This window comes from Pogona vitticeps, chromosome Z, assembly GCF_051106095.1.
Source record: "Pogona vitticeps strain Pit_001003342236 chromosome Z, PviZW2.1, whole genome shotgun sequence".
Lineage (NCBI taxonomy): Eukaryota > Metazoa > Chordata > Lepidosauria > Squamata > Agamidae > Pogona > Pogona vitticeps.
In genome coordinates this window covers 371,282-387,809 of record NC_135799.1, presented here as the reverse complement: position 1 = coordinate 387,809, position 16,528 = coordinate 371,282, and the positions used below count along the sequence as shown (strand labels likewise).

Genomic DNA, 16,528 nt, shown 5'->3' with positions numbered 1-16,528 from the left:
CCTTTCTTCTCCTGTGCCTCCGTTGTAACGGGGGGGGGGGCAGACCGGGTGGTTTCAGCTTTCCCCAGGAGCTGTTTCCCAGAAGCTGCTGACGGCACCGTGGCAAAACCCTGCCTGCAGGTTTTGTGTACTTCAGAGGTCCGCAGCCAGGCTGGAGAAGGGGGAGGAAAGGGGACAATTGGGGAGCCAGAGACCCCCTCCAGGCAGAAGAGAAGGAAGAGGAGGAGAAGGAGGGAAGTTGGTTAGGGTCGCGTCCAAAATTAGCCCCAAGATTTGCATATTTACCCCATTTCTGGATATTTACCCCTGTTCCCTGACCACTGTGTTAAGAGAGTGTGCAATTGGAGGAGGCTTGGGACTGCCTAGCTTCTGCCTCTGAGTGTGCGTGTGTGTGTTTGCAGGGAGGTTTGGGACTGCCTGGTAAGGTAAGGTGCTGTTTTCTGCTTTTTAAAACACTGTTCTGGGTGTTATTGCGGCATGGTTTTGGGCTGGGGATTATGTTTCTGTGCTGTGATGGGTCTTGGGGGGTTTGTTTCTTGTTTTCCACCCATTTCTGAAGGGTCTTGGGGGGTTTCCTTGCATTTTGTATTGTCCCCCATTTCCTATGGGATTTGGCGGTTTCCTTGCTTTTGGATTCCCCCCCATTTCCGATCAGCCTTGCGAGGTTTGGTTGCTTTTGTGGTTTCCCCCCCATTTCCAATGGGTCTTGGGGAGTTTGTTTCCTTTTATTTTTCCCCCATTTCTGATCTTGCACAATCTGCTTGATTGCTTTTTGCTTTGTTTGCATTTGCAGTGGATCTTGCACACTTGATTGCTTTTTGCCTTGCTTTGTTTGCATTTGCAATCGGTCTTGCACAGTTGATAGGTTTTTGGTTTGTTTTCTTTGCATTTACAGTACAATAGGTCTTGCATGCTTGATTGCTTTTTGCTTTGTTTTGTTTGCATTTGCAGTAGGTCTTGCACACTCAGTTCCTTTTCTATGGGATGGTTTTTATATCTTGACACTCCTCCTAAATATAGTTTTGAACATTCCTGTTCTACTTGACAAAACTACATGACTTCCTTCTGGAAGACGTTTTGTGAAGAGGCCAGCAATATGGACTTTACCAGGGCAAAATGCAACTTTTACTTTCCCCTCTTTTACAGCTTGTCTTCCATCATAATATTTTGTACATATGTGTTTGCTTCTACCTTTTACACTTGTATTCTCAAGTAAACTGAAACATGTTATCCATAAAAATAGACGAAGGGTCAGTTACATTAACATTTAAATCTCTAAGTAACTGTTTGATCCACACTTTGTTGTTGTTTAGTCATTAAGTTGTGTCCGACTCTTCATGACCCCATGGACCAGAGCATGCCAGGCCTTCCTGTCTTCCACTGCCTCCCAGAGTTTGGTCAAGTTCATGTTGGTCGCTTCAGTGACACTGTTGAAACCATCTCGTCCTCTGCCATCCCCTTCTCCTCTTGCCTTCACACTTTCCCAACATCAAGGTATTTTCCAGGGAGTCTGCTCTTCTCATGAGATGGCAAAAGGATTGGAGCCTCAGCTTCAGAATCTTGCGTGGCTACTGACACCATCTGCAGGGATCATGGAACCCAAGAAAGTAAAATATGTCACTGCCTCCATATCTTCCCCTTCTGTTTGCCAGGAGGTGATGGGACCAGTGGCCATGATCTTAGTTTTTTGGATATTGAGCTTCACACAGTTTTTTTTGCATTCTCCTCTTTCACCCTCATTACCAGGTTCTTTAATTCCTCCTCTCTTTCTGCCATCAGAGTGGTGTCATCTGCATATCGGAGGTTGTTGATATTTCTTCCGGCAATCTTAATTCCGGTTTGGGATTCCTCCACTCCATTCTTTTGCATGATGTATTCTGCATATAAGTTAAATAAGCAAGGGGACAATATACAGCCTTGTCGTACTCCTTTCCCAATTTTGAACCAATTGGTTGTTCCATATCCAGTTCTAACTGTTGCTTCCTGTCCCACATATAGGTTTCTCAGGAGATAGTTTCTTAAGAAACTCCCATTTCTTAAAGAATCTGCCATAGTTTGCTGTGGTCCACACAGTCAAAGGCTTTTGCGTAGTCAATGAACTAGTAACTGGATTGCAAACTTAATGTATAACATGTAAGTAAGAGGTTGACTTATTCTTTATGTGAATGTTGTGGTAAGTTTGAGGGTAATGTTATGTAAATGTTGTGGTAAGTTTGAGTGTAATGTTGTGATGATGTAATATTGTCAAGCTCCTCGTTGTTCATGAGGGTAAAGCACTATAGCTTTTACCCCATGAAACAACTTGTTAAGGGGGGAGGTATGTAGCGAACAGTCCTGCCCTCACCTGTCCGTCACAGCAGAGCAGTGGAAAAGGAGCCAATGAGTGAACGGAAGGTGGTGCTAAAGGGGGAGTGGCTTGGATATAAAGGGGTGTGTATGGAGTATGATGGGGAGAGATATGTGAGAGATTTATGATTCTGTGGGCCTGTAAGTCAGTGAGTGTAGGGTTCTGCGTGCCAGAGAGTTGAGTGAGTGAGAGAGATTGATTAGCAACTGTTGATTTACCTATTATATATTACTGATCAAATAAACAAGTTTTAGTTTTAAAGTGACATATGCCTCATTGAATAAATGGTATTTTGGTGGCAGCAACTGAGTGGAAAGAGTGAGCACCTCTTGGAGGCCTGAGATAATTGAGGCTTCAGCGTGCTCGCTACAATGATGCATTCTGCATATAAGTTAAATAAGCAAGGGGACAATATACAGCCTTGTCGTACTCCTTTCCCAATTTTGAACCAATTGGTTGTTCCATATCCAGTTCTAACTGTTGCTTCCTGTCCCACATATAGGTTTCTCGGGAGATGGATAAGGTGGCCAGGCACTCCCATTTCTTTAAGGACTTGCCATAGTTTGCTGTGGTCCACACAGTCAAAGGCTTTTGCGTAGTCAATGAAGCAGAAGTAGATGTTTTTCTGTAACTCTCTGGCTTTCTCCATAATCCAGCGCATGTTAGCAATTTGGTCCCTTGTTCCTCTGCCCCTTCTTAATCCAGTTTGTATTTTGGGAGTTCTGGGTCCACATATTGCTGAAGCCTACCTTGTAGGATTTTGAGCATGACCTTGCTAGCGTGTGAAATGAGTGCAATTGTACGGTAGTTGGAGCATTCTTTGGCACTGCCCTTCTTTGGGATGTAGACTGATCTTTTCCAGTCCTCTGGCCACTGTTGAGTTTTCTAAAATTGCTGGCATATTGAATGTAGTACCTTAACAGCAGCATCTTTTAAGATTTTATATAGTTTGACTGGAATGCCATCACCTCCACTGGCCTTGTTGTTAGACAAGCTTTCTAAGGCCCACTTGACTTCGCTCTCCAGGATGTCTGGCTCAAGGTCAGCAACCACGATATCTGTGTTGTGCAGGATGTCCAAATCTTTCTGGTATAATTACTTCTGGTATAATTCTGGTGTATTCTTGCCACCTCTTCTTGATGTCTTCTGTTTCTGTTAGGCCCCTGCATTCTTTGTCCTTTATTATGTCCATCTTTGCACAAAATGTTCCTTTAATATCTCCAATTTTCTTGAACAGCAAACTATTTGGTTTTTCCCTTTCTATTATTTTCCTCTATTTCTTTGCCTTGTTCATTTAAGAAATCCATCTTGTCTCTCCTTGCTATTCTTTGGAATTCCACGTTCAATTTTCTGTAACTTTCCCTACCTCCATTGCATTTAGTTTCCTTTCTCTTTTCTGCTATTTGTAAGGCCTCGTTGGACAGCCACTTTGCTTTCTTGCATTTCCTTTTCTTTGGGATGGCTTTTGTTGCTGCCTCCTGTACAATGTTACAAGCCTCCAGCCATAGTTCTTCAGGCACTCTGTCCACCAAATCGAGTTCCTGAAATCTGTTCTTCACTTCCACTGTGTATTCATAAGGGATTTGGTTTAGATTATACCTGACTAGCCCAGTGGTTTTTCCTACTTTCTTCAGTTTAAGCTTGAATTTTGCTATGAGAAGCTGATGATCAGAGCCACAATCAGCACCAGGTCTTCTTTTTGCTGACTGTATAGAGCTTCTCCATCTTTGGTTGCAGAGAATATAATAAATCTGGTTTCGGTATTGCCCATCTGGTGATGTCCATGTGTAGAGTCACCTCTTGTGTTGCTGGAAAAACATTTGTAATGACCTGCTTGTTCTCTTGACAAAACTCTATTTGTCCTTGCCCTGCTTCGTTTTGAACTCCAAGGCCAAACTTTCCTGTTGTTCCTTTTATCTCTTGACTCCCTACCTCAGCATTCCAATCCCCTATAATGAGAAGAACATCTTTCTTTGGTGTCAGTTCTAGAAGGTGTTGCAAGTCTTCATAGAATTAGTCAATTTCAGCCTCTTCAACATCCGTGGCTGGTGAATGAATTTGGATTACTGTGATGCTGAAAGTCTGCCTTGGATTCGTATTGAAATCATTCTATTATTTTTGAGATTATATCCAAGTACAGCTTTTCCTAGTCTTTTGTTGACTATGAAGGCTACTCCATTTCTTGTACAGGTTTCTTGCCCACAATAGTAGATATGATAATCGTCTGAATTGAATTCACCCATTCCCGTCCATTTTAGTTCACGGACATCCAGGATGTCAATATTTATTTTTGCCATCTCCTGTTTGACCACATCCAGCTTATCAAGGTTCAAATATCTTGAATACCAGGTTCCTATGCAGTATTTTTCTTTGGCACATCAGACTTTTCTTTCACTTCCATGCACATCCAGAGCTGAACGTCCATCCGGCTTTGTCCCAACCACTTCATTAGCAGTGTTGGGAGACTGAGAACAAAGAAAAGAAAATATTTCTTGACCCAGCGTGTTATTGGTCCTTGGAACTCCTTGTTACAGGATGTGGTGATGGCATCTGGCGTAGATACCTCAAAAAGGAAATTGGACAGATTCCAGGAGGACAAGTCAGGATGGGGATGTACAATCTCCAGGCTTAAAAGGAAGGTCCCCGCAAAGGCCAGATGCAAGAGAGGGGGATCAGGAGACAGGGATCTCATGGTCTCATGTGCTCCCAGAGGCATCTGTTGGGGCCACTGTGAGATACACGATGCTGGACTAGAGGGGCCCTTGGCTTGATCCAGCAGGGCTTTTTTTAATGTTTTTATGTTCTCTTGAATGCCTCCATTGGTGGAACACTCTTGGCCTCCTCTGAACTTGCTGCAAATTCTTAGTATCCTTTTTGAAGTGCGGTGTCCAGAACAGGACACAGTACTCCCATATAGAGACAGAACCTCGCAGGATTTGGAGACTCCCTTCCTATTAATCCTGCAAAATAGTGTTTGCCTTTTTTGTAGCTGCATCACACTGCTGGTGCATATTCAGCTTGTGATCTATGACAATTCCTTGATCTTTTTTGCTTATAGTATTGCTGACCCAGGGATATCTTGACTTCTGTATATCTTCACTTTAGCAAAGCTTTTGACAAAGTGCCACATGATATCTTGATTAGTAAGCTAACTAGGTGTGGGCCAGGTAGATCAAGGGCCAGGCGGATACACAGTTGGCTACAGAATTGTACTCAGATAATGATGATTAAAGGGTCCTCTAACTGGGAGGAGGTCAGATGTGGGCTACCCCAAGGCTCAGTCCTAGGTCCTATGCTCTTCAATATTTTTATTTATTTATTCTATTTGTACCCCGCCTATCTGGTCAATATGACCACTTTTATTAATGATGTGGATTGGGGATGCAGAGAACTTTGTCAAAGTTGCAGATGATACCAAATTGGGGAGAATATTTATTTTTTATTTTATATCCCACCCATCTAGACCGAAGTCTACTCTGGGTGGGTGACAACATAGAAGGATAATAAAATAAAATAAACAACAACATTTAAACCACAAGGCTAACAATAAATCAGGTATTAACAGGAGAGAAAGCCTGCCTAAAGATCCAGGTCTTGAGTTGGTTCTTAAAAACACCCAGCAACGGAGCCAGACAGATCTCTGGGGGGAGACTGTTCCAAAGGTGAGGGGCCACTACCAAGAAGGCCCATTTTCTTGTTCATTCTCTTTGGGTCTCCCTCAGCTTTAGGCCCCTCAGCCTTCCATCTTGACTGAAGCGTGTGATTCGGGTAGATCTGGTGGGAGGAGGCGTTCCACCAGATATTCTTAAACCATTCAGGGCTTTATATGTCATCGTTAGTACTTTGAATTCAATGCGGAAATGAAGGGCAGCCAATGCAGGGCAGACATAGTAGGTGTTTTCTCACCCCTGGAAGATGTCTGGCTGCCACGTTCTGCACCATTTGAAATTTCTGCATCAATCTCAGAGGTAGCCCCACATAGAGAGCATTACAGTGGTCAAATCTCGAGACTACAAACGCAAGGACCAGAATGGTGAGGGCCCCCACATGAAGACCAGGACACAGCTGGGCAATCCACCGAACATGAAAATAGGTGGTACAGACCACTGACACTACCTTGGTCTCCATGATGAGTGCCAGGTCAAGATGGAGCCCCAGATTGTGAACTGAATTCTGGGAATAGCTAATACCCTAGAAACAAAATTCACAATGACCTTGATAGGATGGAGCCCTGGACTGAAAGCAAGAGAATGAAATTCAACAGTGATAATTGCAAAGTCCTGCACCTCAGAGAAAGAAACCAATTTCACAGTTGCGAGGTGGGGGAGACCTAGCTCAGCAAAACCATGAGCGAGAAGGATTGTTGTAGATCACAAGCTAAATATGAGCCAACAGTGTGATGTGACTACAAAAAGGGCAAATTCTATTTCAGGCTACATTAATAGAAGCATGTAAAGGTTCGGTTTTAGGGCCTTCCTTTTCTTCAAATAAACCACGAGACTGCTTTTCATCAAACAACTGTTCTGTATTTATTAACTCTGGAACCGGTATTTGTAAGCAAACACGGGTTCGAAAACACATGTGTAAGCTTGGACAGAGAGCAATCAGGAGTTTGCACATGCTAAAATGGGCTGAAGAGTCCAAATTCAGCTAGCCATGATACAACACTCCTTCTCGCAAGTCTGCCCACATAAGAACACCCTGGTACTTTCAGATATTATTGTGAAAAGGTCAAGTGGGCTTTGTAGTCCTTAGACTTAACTTGCACCACTGACAGGACTCTAAGTAAGCTAGGCCGAGGCAGCACTCTCAGATGACCCTATGACAAGTGTACTGTTCAGAAAACCAATTGAGTTTTATAATCTTTATTTTATTAAAGAAAAAGCATGTTATTAAGCCAAATTAAACCAAAACAAATAAACTAGCATTGTGCTGTTTAGTTACACAGATATAATAAGGCAAAGAAAACATGAAAAATAGAAAAGTATTCAAAAACCTTATTAAAAATACAAAAAGACATTAAAAAGAATCAAAACAGTTCCAGTCCAGGAAATCATTAGTAAAACAAAATAATCCAAGTAGGTTATAAAAAGGCTATAGTCCTCAGTGATCCTATAGAATAAAAACCCCTAAACAAAAGTAAAAATCCATTATATGTCCCATAGTCCTTAGAAAAGAAAAATCCAGTAAATATACCATAGTCCTTACAACATTACAAGAGCATAGTCCATATGGAGTATTCCAAGAAAAGAAGTCCATAAAGAATATTCCATAGAACAGTCCATAGAAAATAGTCCATGCACAGTCCTTAGGAAAAATCCCATAAGTCCAAAAGTAATCCAGCAAAGTATAGAAACCAGTCCATGTAGATAGGCCACCAGCCTGTCTCGAAAGACATTAGGGTGAGTCCCAAATGGCTGAAGAGTAGGTCACGAATCACTGAAAGGTCGGTCTTGGAAAGACAATGTCTATAGGCAAAAAGTTCTTTTTTCAAGAGTAACTGGCAAGGGCTCATCGCACCTTCCCACGATGTCATCCAATCAGAGTTTGTTACTAGGCAAACAGTCCTGTTGCACCACATGACTTCTTTCTCATACGCACCAGATGTTATTTGGGTTTACGGTGATTTCTCAAAGAGTCACAACAATTCCCATCTATCTAATCACACAGAGTCCTTTCTCAGGCTCCCAGAATAACATTCTCTCGGCTCACCTGGAAAACACTTGTCAGCATAGCAAAGATACTTTATACAAAGAAACAAGATGGAACCTCTCTGGCTTATTTCTTAATTACAAAACCCATATGCCTTTAAAAGATTTTATCTCAAAAACCCATCTCATCACAGTATTGAAACTTCAACATGCTTCAAATGTCTCTTGCGGCTGAAATGGAATTCGCAAGGGTGTCCATGAACTATTGGTGAACGTCATTAAAGTCCCAAGGCCCTCCTAACACTTTCCCGGGATCTTGGTTCTCCCCCTCATCGTCGTCTGGGATTAGAAGCGGGAGGGTCTCCTCATCTCCGAGCCAGCCCCACATAGGGGATCCCTCTCCCGGCTGCTCGAGCCACGGTCTGGGTAGCAGCCCATCTTCCGGAGCTCCTCCAGATGCCATGCTCGCTTCGCCTCTTGTTCTCTCACAATCTGTTCCTTTTCCTCATGCAGCTTCTTCCTCCACTCTTTGGTCTCAGACTCACCCCAGTAAGATGGTTTTTGGGGGAGTCCTTGCCGGTGTCTCTTCTCAGCCTCGGCATGTGGCATGCGGACTTGTTCCCATTTACCAGTCCATGAGTCCTGTACCCATATCTTCTCCCAACCCCCTGGTATTTCGTCCCGGGCAGCTCTTATGTCTCCTATTCCCTCCTCCACTACCGGCCGTTGGCTGTTCCCGCCTTTTCCCAGTCAGTCTGGGTAGCCACATTTAACCCCCTCATCTCCAGCACCAGTTCCCAAGTATCTACTCCCTGATGTTTCCACCCATTATCCCTTGAGGCTTCCTCCAGCTCCTGGGTATCTGTGCCTCGATGTTCCTTCCTAGGAGGAGAGGGTGGCGGGGTGGTCTGAGTCTCCCTATGAACTGCGGGGAGTGACAGCACTCCCAGAAATGCCTCCTGTCTTGGCTTTGGGACTTCACATACCCCCCTTTGAGAGGGCCATCCGCTCCTCCTCACTGCACACCCATGGTCCCTGCTGAGAAAAATAATTGACATTAGCATGCTTGCAACCCTTATGGTACTTGACGATGAAGGAAAAGGACTGCAGAGCTCAATACCAGCGGGTAAGTTGGGGATTGGTCTCCATGCAATTCAGCCACTGGAGAGGGGCATGGTCAGTTACCAAGGTGAAAGGGATGCCTTGTAGGTAATACCTCAGACAATGGGTAGCCCATTTAATAGCCAGTGCCTCCTTTTCAATAACTGCATACCTCTGCTCTCTTGGGGTTAACTTTCTGCTCAGATATAGGACTGGAAACTCTACCCCTTCTTTAACTTGGGCCAACACTGCTCCCAATCCCCAGTCTGAAGCATCTGTGAACAGAGTGAAAGGCACATTGAAATCAGGGGTAAACCTTATAGGCAATTCGCTAATTATCTCCTTGAGGGTGGTGAAGGCCCTTTCCTGAGAATGGGTCCATGGAACTTTCACAGGTGCACTTTTCCAGGTTAAATCAGTTAACGGGGCCGCTATAGTTGCAAATTGGGGAATGAACTGCTGATAGTACCCCACTAAGCCTAGGAACTGCTGAACCTCTCTTTTTGTATGAGGGTGGGACCAGTTGGAGATCTTTGTTACTTTTTCATCCTGGGGTTGAATTTCACCCTGGCCTACCTTAAAGCCTAAGTACTCCACCTTGGGTAGCCCAATCCTACATTTCTTGGGGTTTACTGTCAGACCTGCCTCTCTTAATGCAGACAATACCATTCTTAGATGGTTGAGATGTTCGTCCCAAGTCTGACTAAATACAATGATGTCGTCTATGTAGGCAGCTGTCCATTCGCGATGAGGGTCCAGCAGCTTGTCCATAAGCCGCTGAAAGGTTGCCGCTGCCCCACGCCACCCAAAAGGCATTTTGATGAATTAGAATAATCCTTTTGGGGTGCAGAAAGCCATTTTTCCCTATCCTGGGGTCTCAGTGGTATTTGCCAGTAACCTTTTGTCAAATTGATGGAACTTAGGTACTTGGCGTTACCTAGGCCAGTGGTTCTTAACGTGGGCGATAATGCCCCCAGGGGGCGATTTCATTTTTCAGTGGGGTGGTAGAACAAAAGGGGGCGGCGTGGGGGTGCTGGAGCAGAATGGGGGCGGTAGGGGGCGCTGGAGCAAGCCAAACCTGTGAAGATGGCTGCAGCCTTTTTACATGAATATATATGAATATATATTTTCCTCCAATCTTAATTTAGTTTCAGAGTTTTCGTCTTGAAATTTTTAGTTCCTGCATTGCGGTTTGTTTTTATGCCCTTTTTATATTTCTTTTTGTGTCTTAAAATTCACTTGCAACTAAATCATTAAATGTTACTTTTGGGGGGCATTTCATTTTCTTGCAATTGAATATTGTTTTCAGGGGTCATTGGATTTAAGTGTCTTAAAATAAATAAATAAATAAACAAATAAACAAATAAATAAATAAATAAATAAATAAATAAATAAATAAATAAATAAATAAATAAATAAATATCACCGTGGGGAGGGGGTCAATGATAAGTTCCTCAGTGGCTCAAGGGGGTGTTTCTTTCAAAAAGGTTAAGAACCACTGACCTAGGCGATCCAACAGGTCCCTACCTTTGGCATAGGGTAGGCATCAAACTTAGAAACAGCATTGACCTTACCGAAGTCGATACAGAAATGAAAGGTCCCATCAGGTTTGGGTACCATGACCGGAAAACTTCTCCATGGCCCCTTAGCTGGTTCTATTACTCCCAGCTTTAGCACTTCATCCAGTTCCTTCTCCATTACCTCAGTTAAATGCCTTGGCCAGGTCCTGCCATTATCCCTCACTACCACTCCAGGTTCTGTCTCTATAGCATGTTCTACCAACTTAGTATGTCCAGGCACCTTTGAGAACACATTAGGGAATTCCTGTTTTAGCCCTAAGGCTTGTCTCTTCTGTCTAGGGTCTAGCATGGGCCCAATCGTCACTTCCTTCTCACTGGCATTTCATAACTTTTGGGCCCCAGTTTTTCTTCCACATCAACATACAGGCATTCCCGATCTATCCATGCTTTCAGTAAATTGACATGGAAAATTTGATACTTCTTTTTCCTATCTGGGGTTTCCACCTCATGATCAATGTCATTCATCCTCCTCTTTACCTCATAAGGGCCATGCCATTTAGTTAAAAATTTAGAGGTTTCTGTAGGCAGGAGTACCAATACCTTCTGCCCAGGTTCAAACTCCCGCAGCCTCACCCTTTGATCAAATCGTGCCTTTTGTTTGGTCTGCGCCTGGCCCAGATTGTCTTTGGCCACCTCCCAAGCCAGCCCCAAGTTATTTCTCATGTCCAAAATCTGTTGTAACTCATTTTGTGAATGATCTTTCCCTTCCTCCCATTTTTCTCTAACCAGATCCAAAATACCCCTAATCTGCCGCCCATACAGCAGCTCAAAAGGGGAAAAGCCCATCAAAGCTAGTGGGGCTTCCTGCAGTGCAAACATTAAAGGGTTCACAAAAGTGTGCCACTTTTTTGGCTTCTCAAGCACCAGCTTTCTCAGCATGCCCTTAAGGGTACAATTAAATCTTTCTACTAGGCCGTTGGCCTGAGGGTGATAGATGGAGGTTTTAAGAGGCTTCACCCCAACATTTCCCAGATCTGCTTAAACATAGAACTCATGAAATTAGGCCCCTGATCCGTCAATACCTCCCTTGGGAAGCCCACCCTAGAAAACACTCTGAACAGTTCTTTGGCCAACACCTTTGCTGTCATAGACCTGAGGGGAATGGCCTCCGGGTATTGGGTGGCATAATCGATAATAACCAAGATGTACTGATGTCCCCCTGCTGATTTGGTCAGCGGTCCTACTATGTCCATAGCAATTCTATCAAAGGGACGGTCCACCAGGGGCGTCAGCATTAGTGCTGCCCCTGGCCCCACCTTAGGCTGAGTTAATTGGCATTCCAGACACAGTTTACAAAAGTCCTCGATTTCCTTCGTCATTTTTGGCCAAAAGAACCTTTGTCTCACCCGTGACATCAAAAGTGTCCAGCTGCCAGCAGGTCATGTGCCCAGTGCATCACCCAGATGCGTAGATGATTAGGTACCACCAGGGTGGTCTGAGTCTCCCTATGAACCACGGGGAGCGTGGTACAATTAAATCTTTGCAACTTCATTTCTCTATAATTCTATGATTCATTTTGTATTTTACCCAAGTGTGATCCTCCGGGAAACAAGAGTTTGAGTGTCTAAAGAAACTGCCTTGGCCACTGAGCGATGGGGGATATTTTTATTCTTCAGGAGTCCTACTTGGTCAGGATAGTCTGCATGGCTTAAAGTACACAGTCAACAGTATTTTGTCCCCAAATAAGGGGATAAGTGGGAATCTAGGGTTAGAAGCTTGCCCATATTTTCTGTTTCCACACTTTCTAGGTTTCACTCAGCCTAGGTTTCAAAGGCTGGTGAAACTGGGAACTCAAGTTGCCCCCTTCCCCTAGTGGTATAGCACCTTTAAAATGATGGGAGTGGCTTATCTGATATGGCAGGAGTGGTGGAATCATTTTAGCACTTGATGTGTTTTAGTTTTTTGTGAAATTTTTGGAACTTGCCACAGTTTCATCTGAAGAGGCACATGGAAGAGGCTGTAATTGCATTTTGGGAGGGTGCTGTTCTTAAGGTTAATGAGCACAGTGGAAACTATCCCTGTGTTATTTTGCTTAGCCTGACAGGGCAGCAAAGATGATTAGGAATGAAGAGGACATTCCTAACATCTCCCATCGTGCAACTGTGAGTCCCACAGACGTGATGATGGATGAAAGAATAATTTGATTGTGAAGGGGGCTATCTGTCTATCAGGTCCCATCCCCTGCTCAGTGCTGTCATATCCAAAAAGGAGAGAGGGGCCCAAATTAATTCCAACCCACCAACAAAATTCATAACCTCTTCATACACCCTTGGTCGGTCTGTCCACTCATGAATTGTCATGCGCCACCAGGGTCCCTCTTCTCTGTCAGTGTTCCAGACTGGGAAGTGGCTCTGCCTGGCCTGTGAGGTGTGGGAGAGTTTATGTGCTGCACCTCTAATTCTCCGCATATGAATTTTGTCGGTGGGATCCAAATTAATTCAGGCCCATATTTAGGAAAGAGTTCTATTATGTCTCTCCCCTGAGGCTTCTTTTCTCAAAGCTAAATACATCCAATTATTTCCATCTTTCTCTATTGGCTTTCAGTTTTCAAGATGTTTGCAGAGTGTCTGCTTTGTAATCTCCTCCAGATTTTTCCCTTACATGATTGTTAAGGTGTCAGGTCTGCAGTTCCCTGGCTCCCCTTTTTAAACATAGGACTCCTCTTTCATCTCTTTGTCTTCCTACAACAGGTGAATAAGAAGACAAATGCAATTCTGTGGAGCGAATCATTCTTTCAGTGGAAAAGAAAAATGTGAAGGACCAAAAAAGAAAATCAACACACTTAAAAGGCATAAAAGGGAAGAAGGGAAGCCAGAAAAAAAGAGGAGAAAAGAAATCTCCAGCTTCTCCTGCTATTGATGTTGATGCACTTCTGATGATCTGAAAAAATCAACAGGGAAAAGGAAGGAGAAAAGGTTCCCTGGGCAGATAAACATTCAGGGGTGCCTCAGATGACAATAGACTTGACAAAGTGCACCCAGATGAGAAACAAATTCAATGCATTAAACAAGGAAAGAGCATCACAATGCACAGTGATTATACTTCACGTGAAACATCCCTGAGAGGTGAGAGAGAGTATAAATGCCTACAGTGTGGAAAGAGCTTCAGTGAGACCAGTAGGCTTGTTTCTCATCAAAGGACTCACACTGGGGAGAAACCATATAAATGCATGGAATGTGGAAAGAGCTTCAGTCACAGTGGTGACCTGAGTTCCCATCAAAGAACTCACACTGGGGAGAAACCATATAAATGCATGGAATGTGGAAAGAGCTTCAGTCACAGCAGTGACCTGAGTTCCCATCAAAGAACTCACACAGGGGAGAAACCATATAAATGCTTGGAATGTGGAAAGAGCTTCAGTCAGAGTGGTGGCCTGAATTCACATCACAGAATTCACACTGGGGAGAAACCATATAAATGCATCGAATGTGGAAAGAGCTTCGGTCACGTCAGTTCCCTGAGTAGACATGAAAGAACTCACACTGGGGAGAAATCATATAAATGCATGGAATGTGGAAAGAGCTTCAGACACAGCAGTTCCCTGAGTAGACATGAAAGAACTCACACTGGAGACAAACCATATAAATGCATGGAATGTGGAAAGAGCTTCGGTCATGGCAGTTCCCTGAGTAGACATCAAAGAACTCACACTGGGGAGAAACTATATAAATGTTTGGAATGTGGAAAGAACTTCAGACAGAACAGTAGCCTGAGTTCCCATCAGAGAACTCACACTGGGGAGAAACTATATAAATGCATGGAATGTGGGAAGTGCTTCAGTTGTAGCAGTCAACTGAGTGTACATCGAAGAATTCACACTGGGGAGAAACCATATAAATGCATGGAATGTGGAAAGAGCTTCAGTCAAAGCACTACCCTGAGTAACCATCAAAGAACTCACACTGGAGAGAAACCATATAAATGCATGGAATGTGGGAAGTGCTTCAGTTGTAGCAGTCAACTGAGTGTACATCAAAGAATTCACACTGGGGAGAAACCATATAAATGCATGGAATGTGGAAACAGCTTCAATAGGAACAGTCACCTGAGTTCCCATCAAAGAATTCACAGTGAGGCTAAAATGCATTTGCATTTTTTGTAGCCACATCCAACTGTTGGCTCTTATTTAGCTTGTGATCCATGACATTTTTCATATCCTTCTCGTTCATAGTTTTGCTGATCCATGTAACCGCAATTGGTTTCTTTTTCTGTTGTGCAGTACTTTGTGCTTCTCCTTGTCAAATTTCATTCTGTTGCTTTCGGTCCAGGGCTCCAGCCTATCAAACTCATTTTGATTTTTTTCAATCTTCCAATGTATTGGCTAGTCCACCCAATTTTGTGATATTTGCAAGTTTGATTAGCATTCCCTGCATCCCCAATCCACATCATTAATAAAAATGTTGAAGAGCACCGGGCCCAGGACTGAGCCTTGGATACCCCACCTGTGACCTCCTGCCAGTTAGTGAAGGAGCCATTAATCATCACCCTCTGAATATGATTCCCTAGCCATCTGTATCAATTAGAAGATCATGGAGCACTTGGTCAAAAACTTTGTTAAAGTTATCATAGAATTAGTGATTAGGCATCCTTCAGTCTCGAGAGACTTTGGTATCATGCTCTGTATGGAGGACTTGGAACACCATCTAGTATGGCTGAGAAGGCCAATTCGAGGGTGACAATCCCTTCCACACTGAAGACAAATACAATCTGTTCCCCGTCTAGCTCCCTCATATTGCTGCTTTTGTGACTGCCTCTTTGCCCCGGCCTGCGGGACAACAGAGACTGGTGAAATGTTACGAAGAACATTCAGAACATGGCCAAAGAAACCAAAAAACCCACAACAGATGGGTCCACGCACAGAGAGTCTCTAGAATAGACTCTCCATCCTCTTCTCTCCTGTTTACCCTTCAGAAAATATTTCATGGCCAAGCGAGGGTTCCTTCCCCTTTCTGCCTCTTCTCTTGGTATCATCATCCTCTCCCAGATATGAATCCATGGGTTCTTCATCCAGAAACCTTCCCACCCTTCTAGCAATAGCTTACTGTCTTCACCTCTACTGTACTGACCTCCAATTCTCTCTCTCTCCCCCCTCCCCCCATCATCTTCAACATTTTAAAAGCCTTTTTAGAAAAGGAAAGGAAAAAGGAAACTCTTGAAAAAACGGGTTGGAGGGCATCTATGTGAGATATGTCAGAATACTGAAAATTTACAGGCCTGAACAGAACAGAGCAGAAGTAATAATGAGCTGCCATGTTATACAGGTATGTAATTTGCTGAGTCACAGTGATTCTCGAGAGGTGGTGCCTTGGATGATGCAACACCTACTGTGATTGGATAAGAGCAGAGGCTCAACTGTATATATATTTACTGTATAGAGAACATGTACCACCACCGTCATTTGATGATGTCATGCTGTCATGCTGTTGCTTTTTACACTTGTATATATGCTGTAAATACACATGTCATGTTGGAGGAAGCTGAACGTGTCTGCGTGATTTATTTTGTCTTCTGGACCTGAAAATATTAACTCTGCTGGATTCTGCATGGGTTCGCAATAACAAGATATTATATAAGAAGAACAGATTTGAGAAAGTAAGGCACTTTTTAATATAAGCAGTTACTTTTCCAATGCAACAACTGATGGTTTCTAATTATGCTCAAAAGTTACATTTGCTTACCTGAAAAGTAATTAGTTACTTGCAACTGGGTACTTCCAGGATTAAGCACATAGTAAGGGGGGATTTCCCACTTGTCTTACGGGGAAGGGTGGTAAGCTCTGGCACTGATTCTTTGCTCCTCTTTCCTTTGCTTCCAATTGCTGGCCGTGAACCCAATTCCTGTTCCAGCAC

General features: G+C 43.5%; 1 protein-coding gene across 1 annotated transcript in view; it reads left to right on the top strand.

The window, feature by feature from the left end:
- The window catches only part of LOC144585072 (uncharacterized), a 42,385-nt gene extending 26,230 nt beyond the window's left edge, over positions 1-16,155 (top strand). The window contains exon 2 of the mRNA XM_078382558.1: positions 13,370-16,155. Within this exon, the coding sequence (XP_078238684.1) occupies positions 13,705-14,781 (1,077 nt within the window). The 5' untranslated portion in view covers positions 13,370-13,704 and the 3' untranslated portion in view covers positions 14,782-16,155. The remainder of the gene's footprint in view (positions 1-13,369) is intronic.
- Positions 16,156-16,528: the final 373 nt, after the last annotated feature.